Source organism: Canis lupus, chromosome 5 (assembly GCF_011100685.1).
Source record: "Canis lupus familiaris isolate Mischka breed German Shepherd chromosome 5, alternate assembly UU_Cfam_GSD_1.0, whole genome shotgun sequence".
NCBI lineage: Eukaryota > Metazoa > Chordata > Mammalia > Carnivora > Canidae > Canis > Canis lupus.
The window spans coordinates 76,704,881-76,729,418 of record NC_049226.1 but is presented as its reverse complement, the minus strand read 5'-3'; the positions used below and the strand labels follow the sequence as shown (position 1 = coordinate 76,729,418).

The 24,538-nt window shown below is 39.1% G+C and overlaps 1 protein-coding gene across 1 annotated transcript in view; it reads right to left on the bottom strand.

Moving 5' to 3' along the window:
* GLG1 (golgi glycoprotein 1) overlaps positions 1–24,538 on the bottom strand; it is a 147,939-nt gene that overhangs the window by 13,779 nt on the left and 109,622 nt on the right. The window contains exons 5-18 of the mRNA XM_038538335.1: positions 22,553–22,756; positions 21,634–21,705; positions 20,516–20,699; positions 17,869–18,083; positions 13,330–13,451; positions 11,816–11,917; positions 9,870–10,023; positions 8,967–9,104; positions 6,457–6,543; positions 5,103–5,165; positions 4,262–4,375; positions 3,178–3,266; positions 2,263–2,380; positions 219–311 (exon numbers count right to left, since the gene is read on the bottom strand). Coding sequence (XP_038394263.1) covers positions 219–311; positions 2,263–2,380; positions 3,178–3,266; positions 4,262–4,375; positions 5,103–5,165; positions 6,457–6,543; positions 8,967–9,104; positions 9,870–10,023; positions 11,816–11,917; positions 13,330–13,451; positions 17,869–18,083; positions 20,516–20,699; positions 21,634–21,705; positions 22,553–22,756 — 1,755 coding nt within the window. The remainder of the gene's footprint in view (positions 1–218; positions 312–2,262; positions 2,381–3,177; positions 3,267–4,261; positions 4,376–5,102; positions 5,166–6,456; positions 6,544–8,966; positions 9,105–9,869; positions 10,024–11,815; positions 11,918–13,329; positions 13,452–17,868; positions 18,084–20,515; positions 20,700–21,633; positions 21,706–22,552; positions 22,757–24,538) is intronic.

Here is a 24,538-nt window from a genome sequence, read left to right as displayed (position 1 = left end):
AGGTGGACATGGTGGGGAAGGACAAGGTAACCTGATAAAGGGAAGACAATGAACAGGAGATCAAGAGGAATGCAGGTAAGGAACTTCCTTTGGGAGAAGTCTGGTATGGCTTAAGGAGGGGATGATTAGGCTGGATAGAATGTGAGGAGGTCCCACCAGCAAAGAATTATTAAAATATCACCTTCCTGTTTTCATAATTAGAAAATAAAAACAGTTACCTGAGCATTGCCATACTGCACAGTGGAACAGTAATTCTTGATGTCGGTCTTGCAAGCTTCATACAGATCTGGTTCCAGGCGGATATCCTCTGTCTGCATGAAAAGGGAACCAGCAGAGAAAAGTGAGCTTATTCTAAACTGGAGATGTCAAATGTTCTATACACTCATGTATTGACTGGATCTTGTCTAGTGATCACAACTTTTACATAGCAAAGTAGCAGCAGTGTGGCTACCTTAGTACAAGGACATCTGGGATTTAGTTTCAATTCTGCCATTAACTAGCTAGATGGACTTTCTTTGCAAAACAAAATGCTGTCACTTGTCCAGGCCCCTTCACAGGATTGCTGAGAAATGATGTTATTGTTTGTTTTTTTTTAAAGATTTATTTATTTATTTATGAGGGGCGGGGGGCAGAGACACAGACAGAGAGAGAAGCAGGCTCCATGCCGGGAGCCTGACATGGGACTCGATCCCGGGACTCCAGGATCGCGCCCTGGGCCAAAGGCAGGCGCTAAACCGCTGAGCCACCCAGGGATCCCCTGTGAAATGATGTTAAATCATATGATGTGGAAACCAGTTTAGAAAGTTAAAACCATTATGTAAAATATAGGGTTCTACTTTTATTATTACTATTTTACCAGAAGAGTAAAGTTCAAAGCTAGGGACCCAAAGTCTTAATTATAATAGGACATTAAGGCAGCTCCACTTAAACATAATTATTGAATCACTCCCGCCCCATAGGAAAATCTGGTAATGGAACTTTTGTGATATTATTGGTGTTCAGTATTCATTACTAGTTTTTCCTTAAAACAAGGTGAAGTGTGATTCACAATACAGAATATATTAAACATACTTTTAGCTGTTTTCTTAACATGGTTTAACCTCAAAAGTAAAGTAAGAAGTTTCCTCTTACAGTACACATTGCAGCTGACTTGCCAACAACTGTGTCACTTCAGGATCTGTAGACTGGAGACTGCTATTGGTCAGGGAGTGGGCAAAGTTCTCAAACTGGTAGACGAAAATTGAGGGAGAGGCACCTGGGTGGCTCAGTTAAGCATCTGACTTTGGCTCAGGTCATGATACCAGGGTCCTGGTATCAGGGGACCAAGCCCCATATCGGGCTCCCAGCTCAGTGGGGAGTCTGCTTCTCCCTCTGCCCACCCCCATCCCGCCCAGGCTTGTGCTCTCTCAAATAAATAAACAATTAAAAATATATATTATTAAAAAATATATATATATATATTATTGAGGGAAGGATCTTGCTATGGGCTGTTGGGAAGGGAGGTTTCCCTTTATACTTTGCTGCTGGAGACAAATGTTGCAGCAAGTAGCCCAGCTGTTTGCAGGTGGCCATTATGAGGGAAACCAGCCTTATAATTAAGCTGGTGCTGTTAACAGCAGAGACAATAGGGAGAGACCCTTGATCCTTGAGGGCTTTTTTTTTTTAAGATTTTATTTATTTATTCATGAGACACATAGAGAGAGAGAGAGGCAGAGACATAGGCTGAGGGAGAATCAGGCTCCATGCAGGGAGCCCGTTGCAAGACTCGATCCCAGGATCACACCCTGAGGTGAAGGCAGACACTCAACTGCTGAGCCACCCAGGTGTCCCTATTGAGGGCATTATTTTTTTTTAAAAGATTTTATTTATTTATTCATAGAGAGAGAATGAGAAGCAGAGATATAGGCAGAGGGAGAAGCAGGCTCCATGCAGAGAGCCCGAATCATGCCCTGGGCTGCAGGTGGCGCTAAACCGCTGCGCCACCGGGGCTGCCCTCTTGAGGGCATTACTGATGCAATGATTGTATCACATGCTTAGAGCCTGCCTTATAGTTGAACTTCCAGTTACACGTGGTAAAAACATTTTATTGGTTAGGAAAAGTAAAGCAACAAGCTGTCACATGGTAAAATTTCAGTGGAAGGCTCCAAGTCTTAACAATCACAATAGTGGCTTAAATCTTCCAATTTGCCCTCACCCTTCACCCAACTTTCTAGATCCTGCCCCTGTGTTTCTGGGCTCAGAGGCCATGCTAGGAGGCATTACCATCTCTAGCTCTTCCACCCGTAGCTGCTTGCGGCACTTCAGGGATACCCTGTGTTCCTTGGCTTCCTGGAGAGTGTCATTGCGCACGGTGGTGCTCAGGCAGATCACCACATCCACCCTGGCAAGGAAAGGAGAAGGCTGAGACTGGCTGGAGCCACATGAGAGCAGAGAGCTAGGCTGGGGCAGGGACCAGATCACCACCCCAGAGTGCAGAACCTCTTTACTTGCTTCTGAATACCTTCTCTGTAAGTCTCACTGTGTTCACGGAGTGCTAAAAGCAGTAGTTCCAAACGTCTGAAGGCAGGCTACATTCCTGCCTGGCAGGGAGGCCAGAGAGGGGACATGTATGCAAGGACAGTTCAATGCTTGTTTTGTTAAAAACATGTGACCAGAGAGGAATGCTGCTCTTAACTCTGGGCTATGTCTTTGATGAAGATTAAGATGGAAGAACTGGGACAGCCATGCTATTAAGAGCTCATCACTCTCTCATTGAGACCTAATTCTTAAATGAATACAGTTTTTGTTTCTTCACTAGACCTCTAAACTCAGTAAAAGCCCCTGCTGCTCTCCTGAAGAGCTGACATAATGGAATGACGTCGAGGGGAAGTGGGTTAAGTTCTCATTCACACTGTACCTTACTTCTCTAAGTGCACATGCACAGTCTGGATCTGCTTCCTCAGACAGCCCAAAGCTGGGAACATTAAAACGGCTTCCTTAGCCTCTGGGTTCTCCGTGTCAGAACCACCTGCGCCCCCTGTGGCTCCAGGCAGCTAGCAAGATGACCTGGCCACACAGTCCAAGTACTCAGTCACATTACTGCGGGAGAGTGCAGGCTTCTGAGGCTAATCCTACCAGAACACCGGATATCTGTCCAGACTCTAGGGAAGCAGAATGCATCAATTAAAAGCTACATACTTCTTTTTTATGTTGGGGCAAAGCTTCAACACATCCTCCTTGCAGGCCATTTTAAACTTGTAAGAGAAGCGAAAATCCTTCATCTGTACCTGAAAAAGATGATGAGAAAGAAACTCAGCAACACTGTGGCAAGCTCCAATCAGTAGTGCTAGGGAACACTGCAGAGTGCTGAAGCCTGCCTTCCAGGCACTCTGCAATTCTCCCATTCCCATCACGCTGCTCTCTCTGCCACAAGCGCTCCCCTTCCCCTGCCATCAATCAACCATGGTCTGCTCCTCACTCCCTGGCACTTCAATTTAAACACCTCCTTCTGAAGTCTTCTTTCTCCTTCACCCTTCAGCTCTTACAGGGCTTTATTTTTCTTCATAGGCCCACATGAGACTGTGTTTATTTGTAACTGTGTTTTTGTGTCTCTCTCACTAGAATAAGAGACATAGAATTGACTTGGGCAGGCTTTGTTTGTTGCCCACTGTCTCCAGTGTCCACACTCCAGAGGTCCTTGATATCATTTAGTAAAGGCAGCCAGATAGGCTGTAGGCCCTGAGAAGAGGTCAATTTTACACAAATGACAGATTTCATCCTCCCGGGAAGGAAGTACTTGCTTTACCAGAAACACTTCCTTTAAATCTGTGCCAACTATGAAGAGTACAGTTTAACCTTATTTGGATGCCAGACCTGGGTAGTATGATTTAAGAAAAAAAAGGCTTAGGGCCTAGTGTACTGATAGATATTTGGGCTGCTGCACTGAAGTAACACAAAACAGCAGGCACTGCTGATACTAGCTGTGTAAGCAAATGCTAACATATCTTACAAAAGCAAGCAATGTGACTCACTCATCTCTATCCCCACTGGACTGCCTGTTCTCTAAGGGTAGAGACTCCATATTATTTAGCACTGCATTCCCAGAGCCTACCATTGTGCCTGGCCATAGTGGATAAAGACCACATTTTTTGAGAACCAGAAAAGGACATATATTTGGAAAAAATGATTTTCACAGAAGAGGTGCTCTGATGCTCTGGAAGAGAAAGGAATTTATAACTATCTAAGCAGCCAAGACAGGAAGGGTTTGCCTGGCGTTACTAACCAGCTGGAAGTGGGTGACTCCAATGGCGCACTTCTCATTCATATCCTTCTGGTGTTTGTTTTGAATCAGACACTCCATCAGGTCCCCAGAGTCAATCTGGTTATCTGCCACGTCCTGGGGAATGCAGTACACACTTATACTTAATTTCTAACAATTAATGAACAAATCGTGCACCCCAGTTCATAAAAAATGAAAACAAGACTGATTCTAGAGCCTTCCTCAACATGATAAATCATAAATTATATCAAAATCAGCCTCAGAAATTATGAGGATAAACATTCAGTGGACTAGAGGTTGCACAGCAAGTTGCCCTGCACAAAGCTCCAACAAGAACATGTACTGTGCGGGGCCTTTCGCTCTTTTCCCCTCATGATGCCAGCAACCAGCCTTCAGGATCATGCCTAACACTGCCTCCTGGTGGTCAGATCCTTATGGTTCTATCCCCACAATTTAGCTAGTTCAGTAAGTGAATAAAGTAATAAGGTAACAGAATTCATTCAATTTACAAGGAGAAGCTATTATTGCTGCCTACAAACCCTGAGCTCATGTATTGGAAGCACCTCAGCCGTGCTCAGGAGGGCCTCCCTCTGTCCTCTGTGAAGGGCGTCTCAACAAATGCTGCTAACCACACACACCAGGGCACCTACCAAGCATAATCCGATAAGACTTCCCAGGATGGTGGGACCCCCTCTTAATTTGTTTACATTTTCAACTCTAACTTGTCAATCTATCACTTGGGAGTCATACATGCTGCAGACAGAGGTAAATGCAATATACTTGAGGGCCAAAGTCCCAGAGAATTTGGTTCTGCTGCTAATCTGTCTCTCTAGACATTACTTACATGGCAAAAGTTCTGAATTATGGGTTCACAGGCTCTCATCAGCAAGGCTTCTATTTGAATATCCTGTAGAAGATTAAGCACGTTAATAATTCTGCTTTAGAAAGAGTTAGTGGTGGCAGTTTGTGTTTCCAAATCAGTAGCAACTGATGGGCAAGTAATCTAAGATGTACACTTAGGAGCTATTCTAGCTTTGGGTTAGACAGTCCCAACACAGACAGAATTGCTCCTCCATCATATTCTGAAAGGCAAGTTTCTCTAGAGGGAGATAGCTCTTGAGCCTAAGCAAAAAAGAGAAAGCAGAATTAAGAAAAGTGCAGAGAAAAAAACATTAAACAGTAATACTAGAGTTTAGCATTTGGCATTTTTCCAAATGGCGAAGCAGTTCAAAATGAAAATATGGGTAACTGATATTTCTTTAGTTTATAAGCTCCTAACAAGTGACAAACCACTGCCTCTGCAGAACATACACAAATGTCTTTAAGCAGACAGTAACCTCTGTGCAGCACTAGCTGCTGAAATAACACCTTCCTTTAAAGAGGACCACACCCTAGAATGTCCTCAAAAGCCCATAGGACAATGAGAACAGGAGAAGGCAGATGACAGAAAATGAAAGAAAGCAACAGACTTCTGAAAAATAGAAAGCAAAAAAAAGACTAGTTGGGAAATATAATTTTACATATTGCCAATTTTGATAACTCAAATGGTTCAAAAAAACCAAATGGTTCTAAAAGGCTTAAGATAAAAAAAGAGCAATCCCCCGTTTCCCTGATTTCTGCCCCCACAAGACAATTTTAACATTAGCTGCTCCCTTCCCAGCAATGCTCTGTATTTCTAAATAACATGTCTATGCTTATGAGACTTTCTAATTTCTTTTTTAATATTTCTATGGGTTTCAGGATGAAACAGGGATAAACACATGTATTTAAATGTGGTCTCCCACGTTCAAATGGAAGTCCCAGCCTTTAATTTTTTTATTGATGACACATACATGACCAGATGACCTAATTGAAAGAGCTAAAATAAGAGAACAGGAATAGGGATACTTGGACTAGTCTTTAGTCTTGCATATGATTAAGAGATCCGAAGCACAGTTGCTATCTTTTCTTAAAGGAGAGGAAACAGATTGGTCTAATCACTGTGATAATTCTAATTGATGATGAAAACCAAAGGGCTGAGTGTGTAGGGTGTTTCTTGGGAGATATGAGGAAAGGGTTTCAGGAAGCAACACAATATACTTCTTTGCAAAGCCAACAGAAGGAATCGGTTCTTTCGGGGGCCAAGAAAGGGCAGGACTGAGAAAAGAGGACAGGCTGTAGACAGGACACCTGCTATCTTTTGGCCGCAAGCTGCTTACCTCGGACTCTAACTCGGTGAGGTTGCCAACTATATCTCTGCACTCTACAGCTAGGTCATCGAGGTGGTCCTGGAGGCACTCAAGCTCCTGCAAATAAGAAAGCATTCCTTTGGCATTTTTCAATTACATAATTGAACAAGGGAAGCTGTTCAAGAGAACAGTGTCTACTTCCTTTTCAGTGTCCTCCTTATCTTTTCTTTCTAAAACTACTTCACTGAACGAAACACTAAAGCTTTATTTGAGTCCCCAAACTGAGATTGTTGAAAAGATATGTACTTGATGTAACAGGGTGGTTAAGAGGGTCAAGGGGGTACAATAGCCATGCAAATCCAGAAGGCCAAATCGATAAGTCCAATAAGAGTCAATGTTCAGACATCCCCAGAGTCTAAAAATTTTATCAGGCCTTTATTCCATTCCATCAACAACCTGCCATTCCATTTTTTATCTGCATTTTGGTATCTTTGCACCCATTTTAAATCTGCATGTAGATAATCATCAAACAACAGATTCACAATGAAAGACACGTAATATTTTAAGACTCTTCGTGAGCAAAGTAGGTTGGGACCCAGGGTCCAAAACACATCATAGAGCTGATGGCTTCTGCAAGTCAAATCTGGGATTCTAACCCCACCCCACACAGAAGGATCCTGAGGAAAACTGCAAAGTAGGTGAGCACACTAGGGTTTGGGCATCTAAAAGTTATCTTTTCTGGGCTTTGGAACCTGACCTAGAGTGACTTTATAGCATCAATCCATTATTATTCCTTTTAGTAATTTAGAGGTTTTAAGTAGAAAAGAAGCTCACTTTCCCAAATATATCCACAGCTATTTCTCAGCAAATGGCTCTATTAAAGGATCAAGTTTAACTTAGTATTCTGCAAGAATCTCTGTTTTAGAACCAAAATAGGAATGGACGAGCAGGGTTATAGGAGTTATACAACAGCCACAAAGGGTGGGGATGAAGAGAAATGCATAAAACTTTGGAGTAAGAAAAACAGCTAAGGGAAAAATCCCATTCACAGAATCCTTTTTCCTAAGAGGAGCTTCACAGTGATGGGCTGCAATACAGTGCAGTTTTCTCAATGTCACTTTTTTTTTTTTTAACATTTTATTTATTTATTCATGAGAGATGCAGAGAGAGGCAGAGACACAGGCAGAGGGAGAAGCAGGCTCCCTCAGGGGAGCCCGATGTGGGACTCGATCCCAGGACTCAGGGATCATGCCCTGAGCCAAAGGCAGACACCCAACCACTGAGCCACCCAGGTGACCCCTCAATGTTACTTTGAAGAGGGTATGAAAGAAAACTGTTTTCTGGGATTCCATATAACCATATCCTTTGTTTCGTTAGACAAAGGCAGCAGAAAGCTCCACTGCAGGCATTTTCCCACAATAAACATGACAGAACTGCCGCAGGCCCAGGAAGCAGACTGCTGAAAATGATATTGCCAGGGCCAACAAATCTGAGTAGTGAGTCATGCTGCTTCTTAAAAAATGCCCAAATCCCTGTCGTGGTGAGTTGTTGGTGGTTTAATCCCAGAGGGTGTTTTGTAGCAGTAAAAGTGGAACCTGGAAATCTGAATTCACACCTTGTTCTAGTATTACTGGAGCTTTAAACAAGCAGTTATTCCTCGCTGCTTCATTTCCCTGCCTTAAGACAGAAGCCACCTCCTAACTTAATTTGTTAGAATGTATTAATATAGCTTTTCTGTTTTTTAAATCAAGCACAAAATCTTTAGGAACTATTCACAGCATCCTTGTAATTCTTGGAGGCTGCTTCTTCTCTATACTTTCCTATATGGAAAGGTTATAAGACAATGGACCAGGTGTCTGGCTGGGATTAGACCTGAGTATTAGGTAAAGAAGTCAGTACACCTCACTCCTATAAATACACTTCACCTAAATTTTGTCAATCACTAAATGGAAAAAATAAGTCCCATTCCTTCATATTTTGCAGGACTACTGTAAGGCATGCACACTATTCACACATGCCAGTATTTATATATATTTATGTTTATACCTTGCCTTCCCTCAAAAGGACTTTAATGTACCTTATAAAAGTGAGAAAAGAAAAAAAAGGTAATACAAAATAATTTAAAACAAGTTAAAAAATAGTTAAAGAAATTACAGTAAAGAAAGTGGGATGGAACTAGCAGTAACCTAGATGCCTACCATAAAATCTCATATACTTGCTAGAGGCAGGCCATACCTTTGGAGCCAAGTTTTTAAAGAGGCAACACAAAGAGGGAAAATAATAATCATTTACAAAATATAGTAACCATAATATATAAACCAGTCAACTGCTGGAAAAGTATAATTATTCCTGATATAGAGACCAAAGAGAAAATTTTTCTTAGAATTTCTTATGAAGAAGAAATAATGCTAACAAAATAGAGATGCATTATATAGTGCTGTACTCTATATAAAATATTAATCATGAATGTTGTTATTATTATTATTATTACTACCACCATAAGATAAACAGTTTTATGTCAGATATACTATGTCAGCTACCTGTCCAGTCTCTGTTTTTTCACTACACCATTTTCCCAGATCAATCAGGCACTTATCCTGCAGGGCAGGATCCAGCTTAACATCCATGGCACGTTGGTGTAGGATCCTTTGGACTTCAGCTCGGCACTCCCGTGACAACTATATGAAAAAGAATAAGCAAAATACTTTAAAAGTACTAGAACCAAAACAAAAAGACACTATATAAATGAAATCTGTTGCCAGGAAACTAATAATGTTATAGTTTTTTGTACAAACTCTACACCCCAAATCTCTTCCCAGAGTGAGGACTAAATCTTCTTAGTAGGCTTCTAAAAATCCATACCTCTAGGAATGAGATTATACATTCAACATTTTCTAATATACCATATGAAACATCTTTTTCTCAGAGTACTTGGATAAAAAGTGAACTGGCTTTCTTCAGATTAGGTTAGAGTTTTTGGTTTAGCAAAACTAATCTGCTACTGCTCCATGAATGTACAGTAGAATGCCAGTCCAGTTCAGGAGAGAACACACACTTAGGTCATGAACACTGGATTCCAATTTACCTAAACTCGGAACAAGCCTAATAACCATTTTATCCTGGTTAAGAGTTTCAGTGTATCTTTAAAGCTAAATGAAGTCAGGGCAGCAATACTTGTCTATTTGTCATTTTGATTTTAGTAATTTAAAGAAAAAAATGGAAATGTCTGCTGACATTTTGTTGAAATACTTTGTTGAAAATGTAAAATCAGATGAAGCAACTCTATGTACACTCAGTGGATGAAGTTTCTAGTAGTGCAGTAACCCTTCCTTGCCAGATTTACTAATATAGTTTCCTATGATGACAGAAATCAGAATGATACACAGCAAACTAATTAAAAAACAAATGGTTGATAAGAAATAAAGTCAATATAGAGTGCATACCCTCCTGCCCTGTTCCTCAGTGCGGTAGGCATGTCTATATAAGCAAGAGAACACAGCTCCGGGAGGCATAAGTTCACTGGTTTCATTCCAACCATGGGTGTGGCAAAGACGAGATGCATCGCCCTGGCACTTCCGATATAAGACAGGGTCCAGCCTATAACGTTAAGAGTGAAAAGATATTCTTGAATTTTGTTCTTCAGGAACATAGAGTGGTCAACTGGTAGAAGTCTGTTGACCTTGGTGCAGAGGCTTTAATCCCACCTCAAGGAGGCCATACTGGCTATGTAAGATGCACTTCATTACAGTGGACTCAGCACTAATTTGCCTGGCTGAAATGAGACCATAAGGGCTATAGCTGTCACCAAGCAATTCACAATTCTTCACTCAATACTGATTCGGTAAGCGTGAATGAAATTCAATCCTACCTGATATAAGAGATTCAGTAAGATCAGGAAATACCAAGATGAACAAAATCTCTCACTTGACTTCCCTTCTAGTTAAACTGTTCCTCTTCTTTTTCCCATGCCAGGTAAGGCAGTTATATTTTTACTTTGCCTGAATATGCTTATTAACTAAAAACAAAACAAACAAACAAACAAAAAAACCCACAAAAAACCCTGATACTTTGATATTTAACTTCGACTCTGGAGACAGTGGATTAAAGCAACGAGCCTGCTGCTTCTCCAGATTAGACCAATGGAGGCTTAATTTTATCCATATCATAATGTCAACTTTGAGGTAGAGTTACTGAATGTGAGGAGAAAGGCTAATACCTAATGAGTAGCTTTTAAGTCTGTGAAGTGTTTTTTGATAATGGGTGAAGGAATTTTTGATTAAGGCAATAAACTCAGTAAACTCTATTATTTTGGTTTAGATGGCTTGAGAAAGTACAGTGAAATTCCCACACAGTTTTCTGTAGTCCTTTCCGAGGCTAATTTGAGGGAAGAGAAATAAAAATACATTGAATCTGGAGCACTCTAGAGGCTTAGTTGGTTGAGTGCCTGACTCTTGGTTTTGGTTCAGGTCATGATCTCAGGGTTGGGAGATCGAGCCCCACGCTGGATTCTGTGCTCAGTGTGGAGTCTGCCTGAGATTCTCTCTGTCCCGCTGCCCCTCCTCCTGCTTGTGCACGCATGCTCTCGTTCTCTCTCAAAATAAAAATAAATAAAATCTTATAAAAAATACACGGAATCTTCTGAATCATCTCCTTCCAGTAAAATATGTGGGTAACATATTCAATTGCCAGAAACCTATAGTGGCTAAAAGAACTGAGTGAGGAAGCAGCTGAGCTCCCATGGGAGCAGGAGGAGCAGCCAGCTTCCCAGGTGGCCGAGTACTGGTTGCCTTGGGGTAGAAAGGCAAACTAAACATGGGAAGAGGAGGGCACTGGAGCAGTAAGTTATAGTGATTCTGACTGTAACACAGATCCTTCTTTTATTTCATCCCCATTCTCCCCCTTTTTTGGCTAACAGTATAAGAAGAGAATTAGAGAATCAAGTTGTCAGTTATTGATAAGAGCCTCTTAAGATAGAAAATTCAATAACTCTGAATAGTTAAAGAAATAAAAGCAAATTCCCACATCCAGTACAAATCAATAAAAATAAAAGGGCACTATTATCTGCTTAGAGACATATCTGAAGATATCTTTGCTGCCCACAGGTGCCCAAGTTCTTTGAGGATGGATGTCTGTGGTATCAGAAACATTTGACTCTGACTTCCAAAGTAGTAGTGAATGAGGACACCTGGGGATGGATCTGCAGAGGCTGCCTCAGCTTTTAGAAACTATTCTGAAAGCAAGAAAGGTTTTTCAGGGGATCAGAGCATGTCAGTCATCCCAGAACTTAAGAAAAACATGTTCTTACTGATTATTTCAAGCCATACAGGATATACGGACTACACAGGAGAGGCTGAGGTTTAACACTTGACTCTGGCTTCAAAATACTCACTTCCAATCTCGGGAGATGAAATATTGTAGTTCTAATAGACGGTGCTCACAATCTTCCACCATTTTCTCTGTGTATAAGTGTTCCATCAGGCATGAGAGGATCCTGGGCATAAAACAGGAGTGAAATTGTAACAGGTTTGGAACTCTCACATCAGTATTTCCTAGAAAAAGCCCTTGAGCTTTTTGAGGACAGTCAGGGATTTACTTTTCTGAGAATAATTCAAACTAACTTAGTCTAATAGTGATTATGCTTTCTGTCAACTTCAGGGCCACTTAGCACTTAGGACTCAGTTTGCATAAGATTCTGTGTGCAGCTGTTTTATTTTTAACTGTTTATTATGAAAATTTTCCAGCACACACAAAGGTAAAGAATCATAACAGCCACCTTCCCCTCCCATAGCTTTATCAACCTATGGCCTAGTTTGTTTTAATTCTACATCCCCTTGCTGATATTTTGAAGCAAATCTATATCATTTTGTTCATAAATTCTTGGGCATGTTTCTCTAAAGAACATAATACCACAGTCCACCAAAATAAATTAATTTTAAAAATCCTTAATGTCATGTAATATCCTGTTAGTTTCCAATTTTTTTCCAATTATCTTACATCTTTTTATATGTTCATTCAAACCAGAACTCGCAGAAAAGGTCCACATATTGCATTTAATTGACAATATCTTCAAATGATTTTTAGCTGTAGCAGTTCTCCCCTGACCCCTTATGCTTGATGCAGTTATTTTTTATGGTGGTAAATATTTTTCATTAGTCTTCACTGTGTTTGTCTATCTCTTTTAACTTCACAAAAAGCTTTAAAGAAGAACACCTTTTTTAAAATCCCCTGCCACAGCATGAACAGCGGGAGTGTATGCATAGCAGCATGATGACAAACATGGACTGCATTCATTTTATCGTTGGGTACTGCTGGCTGCAGGCTATAAAGATTTCTGCAGAATGGGAAACCTGTTCTTTACTTGTAATCTGGTTTTAAGAGTTGTTTGTGCATCATATGGAATAAAACTACTGCATGAGATTCAAGTATTTTATAGCTTTCCTAAATCTTGGATGCAACTTGAGAGTTCATTTTGTCCATGATTATATCTTCCAACCACAACATTTCTTACTTCAACTATAATTAATTTTTAATAATTATCAAATAGCTAATGTATACATTTAAGGATGAAAATAGACAATGTGTCACTTTCTCCTGAATGCTTCTCTCTCGTTTTTATTTGACCATCAAACAGAATTATTCAGTGATCTAATGTACAGGCTCATACATGCTCAGTCAGTCAATAAACTGTCAGTCACAATGCTAGGTCTAGGTATCTACATCATCAATGAGGCAGAGCCGAGGTCTCAATCCCAATACTAGTTTTAATAGAAATATCTATGTGTTTCTATTTAACAGAATTCCAGTTAAGATGTTAAAACCATCCAAAAGTCATTTAAAGGAATGTTCCTGATGCTACACTGCCAAAGAAAACACAATATGAATACCACATTTAAGATAACCTACATTGGGTCTCCCGATCTTATGTGTTTGCAGGCTGTCTGTATTACAGATTCACAAGCTTCATTCAGAGCTCTATCGATGCGGTAATCTGCACCAGGGTCGGTCTCTTGAATCAGTGTCTGCAGCTGGATTTAAAAAAAAAAAGAAGAAGAAGAAGAAAGTCACTTACACATCAGGGAGGAGCAATGTCATCTCTTCAAATAGTTACTCAATCTGGTATATCACAGTGGTCTCTTAACAAGGTACTACAATTGTCAGTGGCCAACCTTGATAACTCATGCCTGCCAAATACTTTCCAACTTGTTTCTCTGTCTTGAGTGCAAGTTTTTCTGGTTTAGCCACTGTGGAGATTGCTTGCCTACCTGTCTGGACCATCCACGGATATTTGTAAAGTAACAGGTCTTTACAACATAAAGGCTGCCTTTTCCTTCACATCTGCCTGCTTGTTAATCAGATTGTTAAATCTGACATTCACAACCAAGCCGGACTTGAGTGAAGAAGGATAAATAAAAGACATTTCCAGTCATAGACCTAATTTGGTCATAAGAATCTAGAATATAGGGATGCCTGGTTGGCTCAGTGGTTGAGCATCTGCCTTTAGCTCAGGGCATGGTCCCGGAGTCCCAGGATCGAGTCCCACATTGGGATCCCTGCACAGAGCTTCCTTCTCCCTCTGCTATGTCTCTGCCTCTCTCTCTCTCTCTGTTTCTCATGAATAAATAAATAAAACCTTAAAAAAAATCTAGGAGGGATCCCTGGGTGGTGCAGCGGGTTAGCGCCTCCCTTTGGCCCAGGGCGCGATCCTGGAGACCCAGGATCGAATCCCACATCGGGCTCTCGGTGCATGGAGCCTGCTTCTCCCTCTGCCTGTGTCTCTGCCTCTCTCTCTCTCTCTCTCTCTGTGACTATCATAAATAAATAAAAATTAAAAAAAAAAATCTAGGATACAGATTTTGCTGCCAATAAATTGGCATTAAAAAACATGTGCTCCACATTATTAAAAACAGGTGAGATTTCATTTAACTTGCAATATCAATTACAAAAACCAAGAACACAATACTTTTAATTTCTCTTTTTCCTCAATTATCTTATACAACCAAGAGGTAAATCAGAGCTTGTTCATTATAAGTATCCAGAAAAATACTTGTCATTATGCAGCTGAAAATGAGAGTATTAAAAAAAAAAAGAAAAGAAAAGAAAATGAGTATTTTTTTTTTTAACATTTGCTTGGTCCATCCTTTGTCATGGAATAAAATGAGAGCATGAGAAGATGTTCCTCTATTTCTTTTTTCTGTCTTTGAGGAGAAAGCAGTTAGGCACAGAGGAAAAAGCTCTAAATTAAGGATCAGAAGACCTGAGTTCTATTAATAGTTCTGGCTCTGCCAGATATTAGCTCTGAGAACATGGGCATGATTAACCTCCAGTTACAGTTTCATGAACTGAGGAGGATTACAAGAAAAGAGTAATTATAGGAGAAGGTTATATAAACAGCAAAGCACTCTATGTACATAAAAGATCATTATTAGTACAGATAGATAGCAGATGGTGTTTTGGGGTAGGAATTTTAAATAACAGAAAGCAAATTTGAAAACTATAGTCCTTCTGCTTTGGGTCCCTTTTTTTTTCCAAGTTAAAGAAAAAGAGCCCATTTTGTGTCACAGATTTAGCCTTTGGAGTAGAGCCTTCTCTGATCCTCATACACATGACCTACTATCCCAGAAGGACTCATATGAAAGCAATGACCTCACAACACATTGATCAGAGAACATGCATCAAAAGGAAATAGAGAAAATCCCAATTCTGTGTATTCTAAAGTCAAAAATTAAGATGAATGAAAAAGATTTCCAATATTCTGCAATGGAAATTATTTATACCAGTTCTTGGTGGCAATTTAGAGAAGCTACAAAATGCTGTGGTTGGTTGATAGATTACTACAAGTTTCAGTAATGACGTTTGCTGACAAAGACCAAAATATTTACATCTTTTTCAGAGGGAAGTTGTAAGTATCATGGGAATCTGGAACTCTCTGCCAAAACTGTTATCAATTAAATACCCACAAGTGAGAGGCAAACCTTTAGAATTCACAATGAACAACTCCTGAAAGGAGACAATGAATGCTCTACAGACTCTACTGGGCTAACAGCTGTAGGGATCACTGCTGCTCTGGAATACAGGGGCAGCTGTGTGGGAAATAAACACTAAGAACATGAACTGCTACATTATTATATATCCATTCCAGCCCCTGACTGTCTAGGAAAAACCTGGAAAATGCTTCTGAGAAACCATCAGTCTAGAGAATACTCTGCATAGTCATCTCTGGCCAGGGAGAGACTGGGCCCAGACTCACTCAGCCCTAACTGAATTTAGTAAGTTCAAAATTATGGTGCATTTGGAGAAGTGTGTACTCATTAAGATAAAAAGTATCTACATGTTTCACAGTTTACTATTTTTGAGAGATCACTGAGTCAAAGCATCACCAAGCAGAGAACCGGGAAAATTAGTGGCCAATCACTGACAGGCATGGAAATGTACTCTATCAAGGAAGAGAACTTTGAAAAAGAAAGATATGTACTTAAATTATCTCAAAATATTTTCCACTCGACTGACAATGGATAATATAGTAGGAGATGACTAAGGACCATATTCTCCCTTTGGATCATTTACTTCTTTAATATTTGTGAGCAAAGACTAAAAATCATGGTCCATGTGTAACCACCTGGCTAAAATGAATGTGGGCAAAACCACATATTTCATTATTTGAGACTAATCTCTAGGTTTAGAACTTACTTTTCTTCTAGGCACAAAGGATGAGACGAGTGGTCTTTATCTTTCAAGTGGACTCACTAGCTCTTTTTAATAAACTAAATTTTAAAAAGCCCTGGGTGGTAGATGCCATGAAATAAAGTTAAACCAATTTATTTTCTTTTTTTTCTGTATGTCTTGGGACAAGAGTAGCCTCAGTGAAAAGACAGGTTTATTCCTGACCACTTCCTTCCCCATCATATGCCACATTAGGGACGAGATGCAAATAGAGGTTGTCTTGATTCATTCTTGAGTCGGAGGCCCAGGCACACACATTGTCACAGAGGTTTCCTAGGACAATCACTAGCAAGGACTGCTCCTAAAGAACTACACTGTGCCAACTAAAGCCACAGTAGATTATAGAAGCCTTCCTTTTGGCCGGGTTTGGAATTTTGGAGAAGAGGCTATATTTGTCCGTTTTTTTCTACTATAGGATGTACAATTTACTGTCTATTCTGGGTCAGGGTGAGTAATAGAAGTTAAGATGAAATTTTATTACACATCAAGATTCCATGGAAATTTAGTTTCAGACTGTAAAATTCTGATTTTCTGAAATACTCAATTTTTAATAAAAATGCCAATAAAATAAAAGACTGAATTGTGGTTTTATAAAGTTTCACTGAGAAAAGTCTCAATTCCCTAATTTAGGATACAAAGCTAAATGATATCTTTTGTGCATCCTAAAGGATGTATGGGATACACTGTACAAGGTACCACTGTTGCATTTGGTACTGAGAATTGTTCAAAGACTCTTAGTCAGTAAAAAAAATAATAAATATGGACAATGGTAATGAAACAGATGCACTGCATCTACATATTTTGTTAACTTTATATTATGTCCCTGATCTGTAGTTACTCAACTGTTCATGAACTCTGGAGCAAAAAGAACTTTTATCTTAGAGGCACTTGGGTGGCTCTGTTGGTTAAGGGTTTGCCTTCAGCTCAGGTCATGATCCCAGGGTCCTAGGATCAAGTTCTGCCATTGGGAACTTGGTACACAGGGTGTCTGCTTCTCCTTCTCTCTCTGCCCTTCCCCCTTTCATGCTCGTGTGTTCTCTTTCCTTCAAATCAGTAAAATCTTAGAACAGAAAAAAAAGAGTAACTTTATCTTTCTAAGAAGTGCACTAATTTTTTCCCAATATCTTTATAGAACTTACAGTAGAGTTTGGGGACAGAGAAAGCCCCTTCCATGCATAGTTGTCCTACTGTAATATGAAAGATGGTGTGATTTTGAAATTGAAATGCTCTCTTGATCCTTCAGGCCAGGTATTTATGGTATGCTGCACATCAGTAATAAAAAGAAACTCTTAGAAAATTTCAATTCATTACAACTCTCTTTCAGCCTCAACTCAAACAAAACTATAGAGATAGGAAAATCCTCTTTTGGTGGAAGATGTTTTCTGATTTACCAGAACCTGGTTTGCCTTGGTTCTGAATTTAGAAATTCCCTCTAGGCAAGTTACCTTTCCTTTAAAAACTCCAGTAAACAATACATTTTATCTATTTCTTTAACTACATATAGCTCCATTTACTGTTTATGAATTCAGACTTCTGCTCTGCAGTAAATTCCATGTTCTTATGAATATATGCCTGAAATATATTCTGCCTGGTTCTTAGTACTCAATGTTCACCATGATGTCACTGATGATTCAGATAAAGGAAGCTGGGACAGTATCAAGAAGAGGTTCCTCAGCTGATGAAATGTAACACTCAAAATGGTGGTAGAAAATTTTTCCTTACCGCCTGCTGGCAGTTCATTCCCAGGCTCCCTTTTTCCCCACGAACTACTTTCATTAGACAATGCAGAGTTCGCCCTTTCCGATGTAATCCAGAACAGTGGTGTTCGATCTCCCCCCGGCAGCTCAGGATGATCTCAGGGCTCAACGAAAAGTCTTCCATCAGCATGCGCCGGTAATCTAACATCTCCCCCTGGCACTCGCTGCTCACCTGGCGCCCTAAGTTAGGATTCAAGTCACAACATTAATGGATGGTGAGCATTACTATCAGATATCACCACATATAAAAGTACACATTTTCCTCCAGAATACAACATACACTATTATCTAGACTGAAAAGCTTAGAATACAGAAAGAGTATTTATCAGCATAAAATGAGTTTAAGACTTCAGAGACTAGGGTTTTATCTTGACAGTGTTCTGCATTATATAGTTTTTTTTTACTATTAATCATGCAAATGCTGTACCAATGAAAGTCTTATCAATAAGATAATTATGGGGATAACAATGAGAGCCAAGAACAATCCCTACTGGGTTACAGAGTTACAGCTTGTGGAAAAAACTACATTTCAAATATTCACTATAGCCTCCCCAGGCTCCTTCTTTGAGCTAAAAATGTCACCTGGGAAAACTTAAGAAATTTCTTTTAAAAAACAGCTTTACTGAGATGTAATTATCATAAAACAGACTGTATTTTTAAAGCATACGATCGAGGAAGTTTGACATATGTAAATGTTATTGAAACCAAGACCACAATCAAGATATTAATCATATTCATTAACTCCAAAAGTTTCTCGTGGTCCTTGAGAATCTCTCCCTCCCTCTCCACCATCAACCAATGATCTGCTTTTTTTTTTTTTTTTTAATGATCTGCTTTCTATGACTACAGATTAGTTTACCAGTTTCCAGTTTTTTGGAAGGTGATATAAATACAGTCATACAGCATGCACTTCTTTGTCTAATTTCTTTCTCCTAGCATAACTATTTTTAGATTCATCTATGTATCAACAGTTCATTCCTTTTTATCATCAAGTAATATTTTTCTATTATGTGGATATACTACAATGTGCTTACCCCTTGAACTGTTGATGGACATTTGGGTCATTTCCAGTTTCAGGCTATTATAAATAAAGTTGCTATGAGGCTTCATGTATAAGAGTTTATATGGACATATGCCTTTGCTGGGTCATATGGCAAATGTATGTTTAACTTTCAAGAAACTGGCAAACTATTTTCCAAAATGGTTGTACTATTTTAACTTCCCACCAGCTGTGTTCATTACTCCAGTTCTTCCAAATCCTTACCAACACTTAATATGGTCAGTCTTTTTAATAATCGCAATCTGTGTGACTTTTCTGAACTATCTGTATACAGCCTTTGGATGTATATTCACTTAGTCTTTCTTGTTAATTTGCAGTTTAAGAACATTAACTCTTTGGGACACCTGAGTGGCTCAGTGTTAAGTGTCTGCCTTCGGCTCAGGGCATGATCGTAGGGTCCTGGGATCGAGTCCTGCATCGGGCTCCCTGCAGAGAGTCCGCTTCTTCCTCTGCCTAGGTCTCTCTCTGTGTGTCTCTCATGAATAAATAAATAAAATCTTAAAAAAAAAAAATAACTCTTTAAAAAAACCCACCTCAAATTAGATAGTATTATGCATACTGTTTTACAGTATTTTACAAGTCAACGATCTCTACTTTTCCATTTTAGGACAATTTCATCTAATGGCCAGACCATAATCAACATTCTCCAATTATCTCCAAAATATCCTTTGTTTGGTATTCAGTCCAAGACCATGCACTGTCTGTGGTTGCTATTCTATTGCTTTTGAGCTTAGGAGTTTTTACACTATCCAGATATTGGGGGGGGGGAAAAATTCACGAAAAGTTCAGTGTTTATTTAGAGATTGTTTTTCACTTAACTTTTTACTCACTAACCAATTGTCCCAGTACTATTTATTTAATAAGAGCAAGGAATTTCTTTTTTACAGCTTGTAGCCAATTTTAAGAAAGACAACTTTGATCTTCTATAAGCCCTCTTGGTTCCTTTGTCAGGGGTTGACTTTTGGACTCAAAAGTTTCTATTTAGTTTCTTAAAATCATCAGTGTTATAACAATAACAGTACCTATCACTGATTGAATGCTAACTGCTATTCCAAATAACCTCATTCAATCCTCGTAAGAACTCTTCACTATAAATACTATTTTTGTTTTATAGTTAAGAAAAATGAATTTGGGGAGGGATTAAGAAATGGCCATCCAACCAGTCAATTTGATGACAGAATCATTAATTGAAAGCTATGCCTCTCTGTTCCAAAGTTCATATATTAAAAATCATTATGCTACCCTGACTCTCCTAAATATGTTGAATATGTGTTTTAAAATTAAAATCATTGGATTTGAGAAATATACCTTAGATTTAAAAAAAAAAAAATTGGAGATTGCTAAGCTAAGAGAAAGAGCCTTTAACAAGGCTTCAGGACACCAAGCCTTCAGTTCCTGGAATTATATTTTATAAAGAAAGGTTCCTGAGTCGTAAGGTACAGGTGCGCTCAAAAGAGCAAATGTAGGAGGAAAGTAATGTTTACAGATGCAAGAGGCTTTAGAATGTGAATCCCAAAAGGACTGAAAAGTATAAAGAGAAATAAACTCTTACCTCTATGCACGGCTGACTCCAGACACATGAGAAGATAGGAGAGCCTGGCTTCCCGGGACCGTGGAAGGTTTTCCACATTACACCGATATTTCTTCAGATCACTCTTACAGGATTTGGCCAACGAATAACTGACTTTATAATCCTGGGCAATCAGCTTTTGGCGGGTCGTCAGTGCTTCTCGACACTGAATAAAGATTGCAGCAACAGGGTTGTAAGAGCACTCAGGGAGTTCTGCTGTTCACAGGGACCTCTAAGACCAGCAGGGGCTCATGGCCAACTATGTCAAAAACTGCAGCTGTCACCAAAATGCCTACTTTAAATTTGGTTAGACTCGAACACAAGTGTGTGAAACTAGTGTTGTTAGAGGTAGGGGTAAATGGATGGGGAAGCCCTGGAATTCTACCCTGGGTTGCTGGTTGTTGCAATAGCAAAGAAGCTGTCCTACGCACATGAGTCTTGGTGGGCTCTAATACAGTGACTTGACAAAGTAGTCTTTTATATCCACAATGTCCCTCAAGTCGAGTTCTCAAGAATCAAAGTGGCAGCTGACATAACACTCTGCAAGTTATATCTATGCTTTTAAAATATAATTATTCGATAGTAAATGATATAAGCAACTGAATGAAACATTTCTTCAGCTGCATAGGAAAGTAAATGGCAGGATAGCAAAACCAAGAATAATAATTTTTTTAAAAGACATAAAAGATTCTTACATTTATACAGGCACAGAGGACTAACAGTAATGAGAATGCTTACTGAGACAGCTGCTGAAAAATTAAGTAGGTAATTACCTGTAAAGCATATTGGTTTGGTTAGCCTAAGCTTCCTGAGTATGTAGGGCTGACTTCAGTGTGACTGTGATACATAATTCTCCAATTTTACTCCCCAAATCGATTTCTAACTGGCTTCCCAATGTCTAGCTATCACAAAGCTTCATTTTCTTGGCTTACGCAAAGTATGCTTTGGTTCTCTACTAAAAGCCAAGTGTCTCGTCTCTGAAAAGGGTAAGCTTTATCAGTCATTTACATTCTGATATAAGTTTAAAAGAATATTGAGAGAATTTAAGAAAACTTTTAAAAAATTAATAACATATCAGTTTGTTTCAAAGTAATACTTACCTTTTCACTCATGGATTCTTCAAACTTATGGTTAAAGAGGCACTTATACACTCTGCCTTCACCAGCTTGTGTCTGTAAGATAGAACATACACATGATGATGAGGACAATAACAATTAGCTAAGGAGTTATGCTGGGCACTATCCACAATCTTACATAGAACTTTCTGTTAAATTATTATAAATGTGATTACCTTTAAACAAATAGCTCAATCATTTATGACATTTAGTAGCCTTTGGAAGAAAACAGTGATCACAGGAAAGATGAAAAATTTTCCCATGATTCGTCATTTGTTCCCAGATACACTGTTACTTAGGGAACCAAAAGAAGTGTCTGTGAGACTATGATTTTATGTTAGAGTCAATAAAACTCATAATCAGTGGCTCTAATGGTTAAAGCTACTAATTCAAAACAAGAGAGTGGGAGTATACACAAGCTGCTCTCAGCTCTTTGTTGAAAGGATAGATTATTCTATCTAAAAGTATTAGCAAGTTTTCTGTATGGTCTGCAGATAGTAATCAAGGATTTAGTTTTAAAAGTTAGCCACCTGCTGTTTTGTTCATTGTGGCCAAAATCATATAACATGTAATATGGCAGTTTTAGCCATGGGATAGGTGTGAATAGGATTCCCTGGTAAAACAGGACTCCTGTATATAAATAACATAGACTTCTAAGAACTGAAATTGAGAAGTGAGATAAAGTAAAAAAAAATAATGTCTGGAAACTGTCAGAAACCAACTGTTAACTAGATGTTAAATCATCAAGGCTAAACATCCAACAGCATTCTCTGTTATCCTAGGAACAACTCCACCTTCCATTTCATGCCTTATCTACATAAGAGAGTGTGCTGGTTTCTTTTATTTTGGACTAGAGTATTAAAAAATATTTTGAAAGAGAAGAACAGCTTCTGAGCTGACTCACATTTTCACAAAAACGCTCCCGATCATCTCGGCAAGCGAAATATAAATGCCGGTCTAGATGAAAGTCATCTGAGGACAGCTCAGCCACCCGCAGAATGGCTTTCTTGCAGAGTTCAGAGACTTGAATCTTGGGATCTCTCTCTTCTGCTTCCTTCACCAGGCCCTTTTCCAAGCATGATACCACCTCACCTTGTGAATGTGCATCCTAAAAAAGCAAGGGTATTAACAAACATCATTTGCTTAAAAAAACAACAACCCTCAATTCAATATATAGTTGGCTTATGGATATTCTGCTGAGAAATCAGGTGGGAACCAATCACCCTCTGGAAGTCACAGAAAATGTGAACAGTCTTCTGTTAGAAAAGAATATTTGCATACTACAAATGGAAAGAGAGATCCTGGGAGATTTAAGTATAATTAAGTTAGCACTAGAAATAGAAACCTAAAATCTTTGGGTTTAAAATGTCAGAAAAATCTTATGAATTTACATCAGCCCAATGCTCTGTTCATGGTTCATGTCAATAATGAAATAACACTAAAGAAATCTGTTCATCAACCTCTAAGGGTGAAAGGTATTTCTCCAATAAAATCGCTTTTAGTCAAGTTAAAAAAACAACAAACCACAAAATCCATTGAGAAAAGGCATTACAGAGACCCTCTTTCTCATTTTTCTACTCTGTACTGTCCACAAAGACCCCGATATGTACAATTTGTAGTATAATATTCACTTTGATGTTTGGGATTTATCTTAATATGATTTAATGAGATTACCACCCTTTATAACAAACTACGTTTGAGCTTTCTTAAAACCATCCAATTATCTTTAATTGTACATTGCATCATTCCCATAGCAACCACAAGCACTCATTCACTCAAAATATGAGATATTTCTCCTAAATATTTTCTATTCAAGAGCCCCAATCTGTTATACTCAGAAGACATGCTTCAAAAAACTTGAGAGGTATAACCATAAATACAGCAAACCAAAGCAGCAGGAAGTATATGCTCTTATTTACACATACACACATTATCTTGTTATTTTTTAAAAATTTTTATTTATTTATGATAGTCACACATACAGAGAGAGAGAGAGAGGCAGAGACATAGGCAGAAGGAGAAGCAGGCTCCATGCACCAGGAGCCCGACGTGGGATTCGATCCCGGGTCTCCAGGATCGCGCCCTGGGCCAAAGGCAGGCGCTAAACCGTTGCGCCACCCAGGGATCCCACATTATCTTGTTATAGTAAAATACTATGTCTATGAAATCATCTGTACATAATAAAAAGATTCCTAAAACCAGGCAGGGAAACATCTACTCTAAGGAAAACTTCAATTCAACAACAAAAAAAATTGTATAGTTTTTCTTCTACTTTGTTGTACCTGAGGAGGGTTCAGAGCTTTCATTAAATTTTCAAAAGGTTTGCTGACCCAAAAAAGATTAGGAAGCATGCTCTACTAGCAGATTCTCATGTCTCCTATACTTTATCTGTACCTGAACCTTGCTCATTAGCTCTATGATTCTATCTAATGCATAAAAGCCTGAGAGGACCAAAAAGGTTTTTTGGAGGGCAATTCTGAACAAGATAAACAAAACTCTGAGAGAGAAGTGACAAAAAGATAAGGACAGAGAGAAGAAATTACACAAACCGCAGAAATCCAGAACGAGGCTTATTTTTCCTTCCCTTTTTTTTTAAAATCTATGAGAGAGAGAGAGAGAGAGAGAGAGAGAGGCAGCGACACAGGCAGAGGGAGAAGCAGGCTCCATGCACCGGGAGCCCGACGTGGGATTCGATCCCGGGTCTCCAGGATTGCGCCCTGGGCCAAAGGCAGGCACTAAACTGCTGTGCCACCCAGGGATCCCTTATTTTTCCTTCCTAATTTATGAGTGACACTCAAGTTTGTCTAACTATGGCCCACTTAGGAAAGGCTTGTTTCCACTTTCCAAAGGAAAAACAAACCTATGATAATAAACATTTTTTTTAAGATTT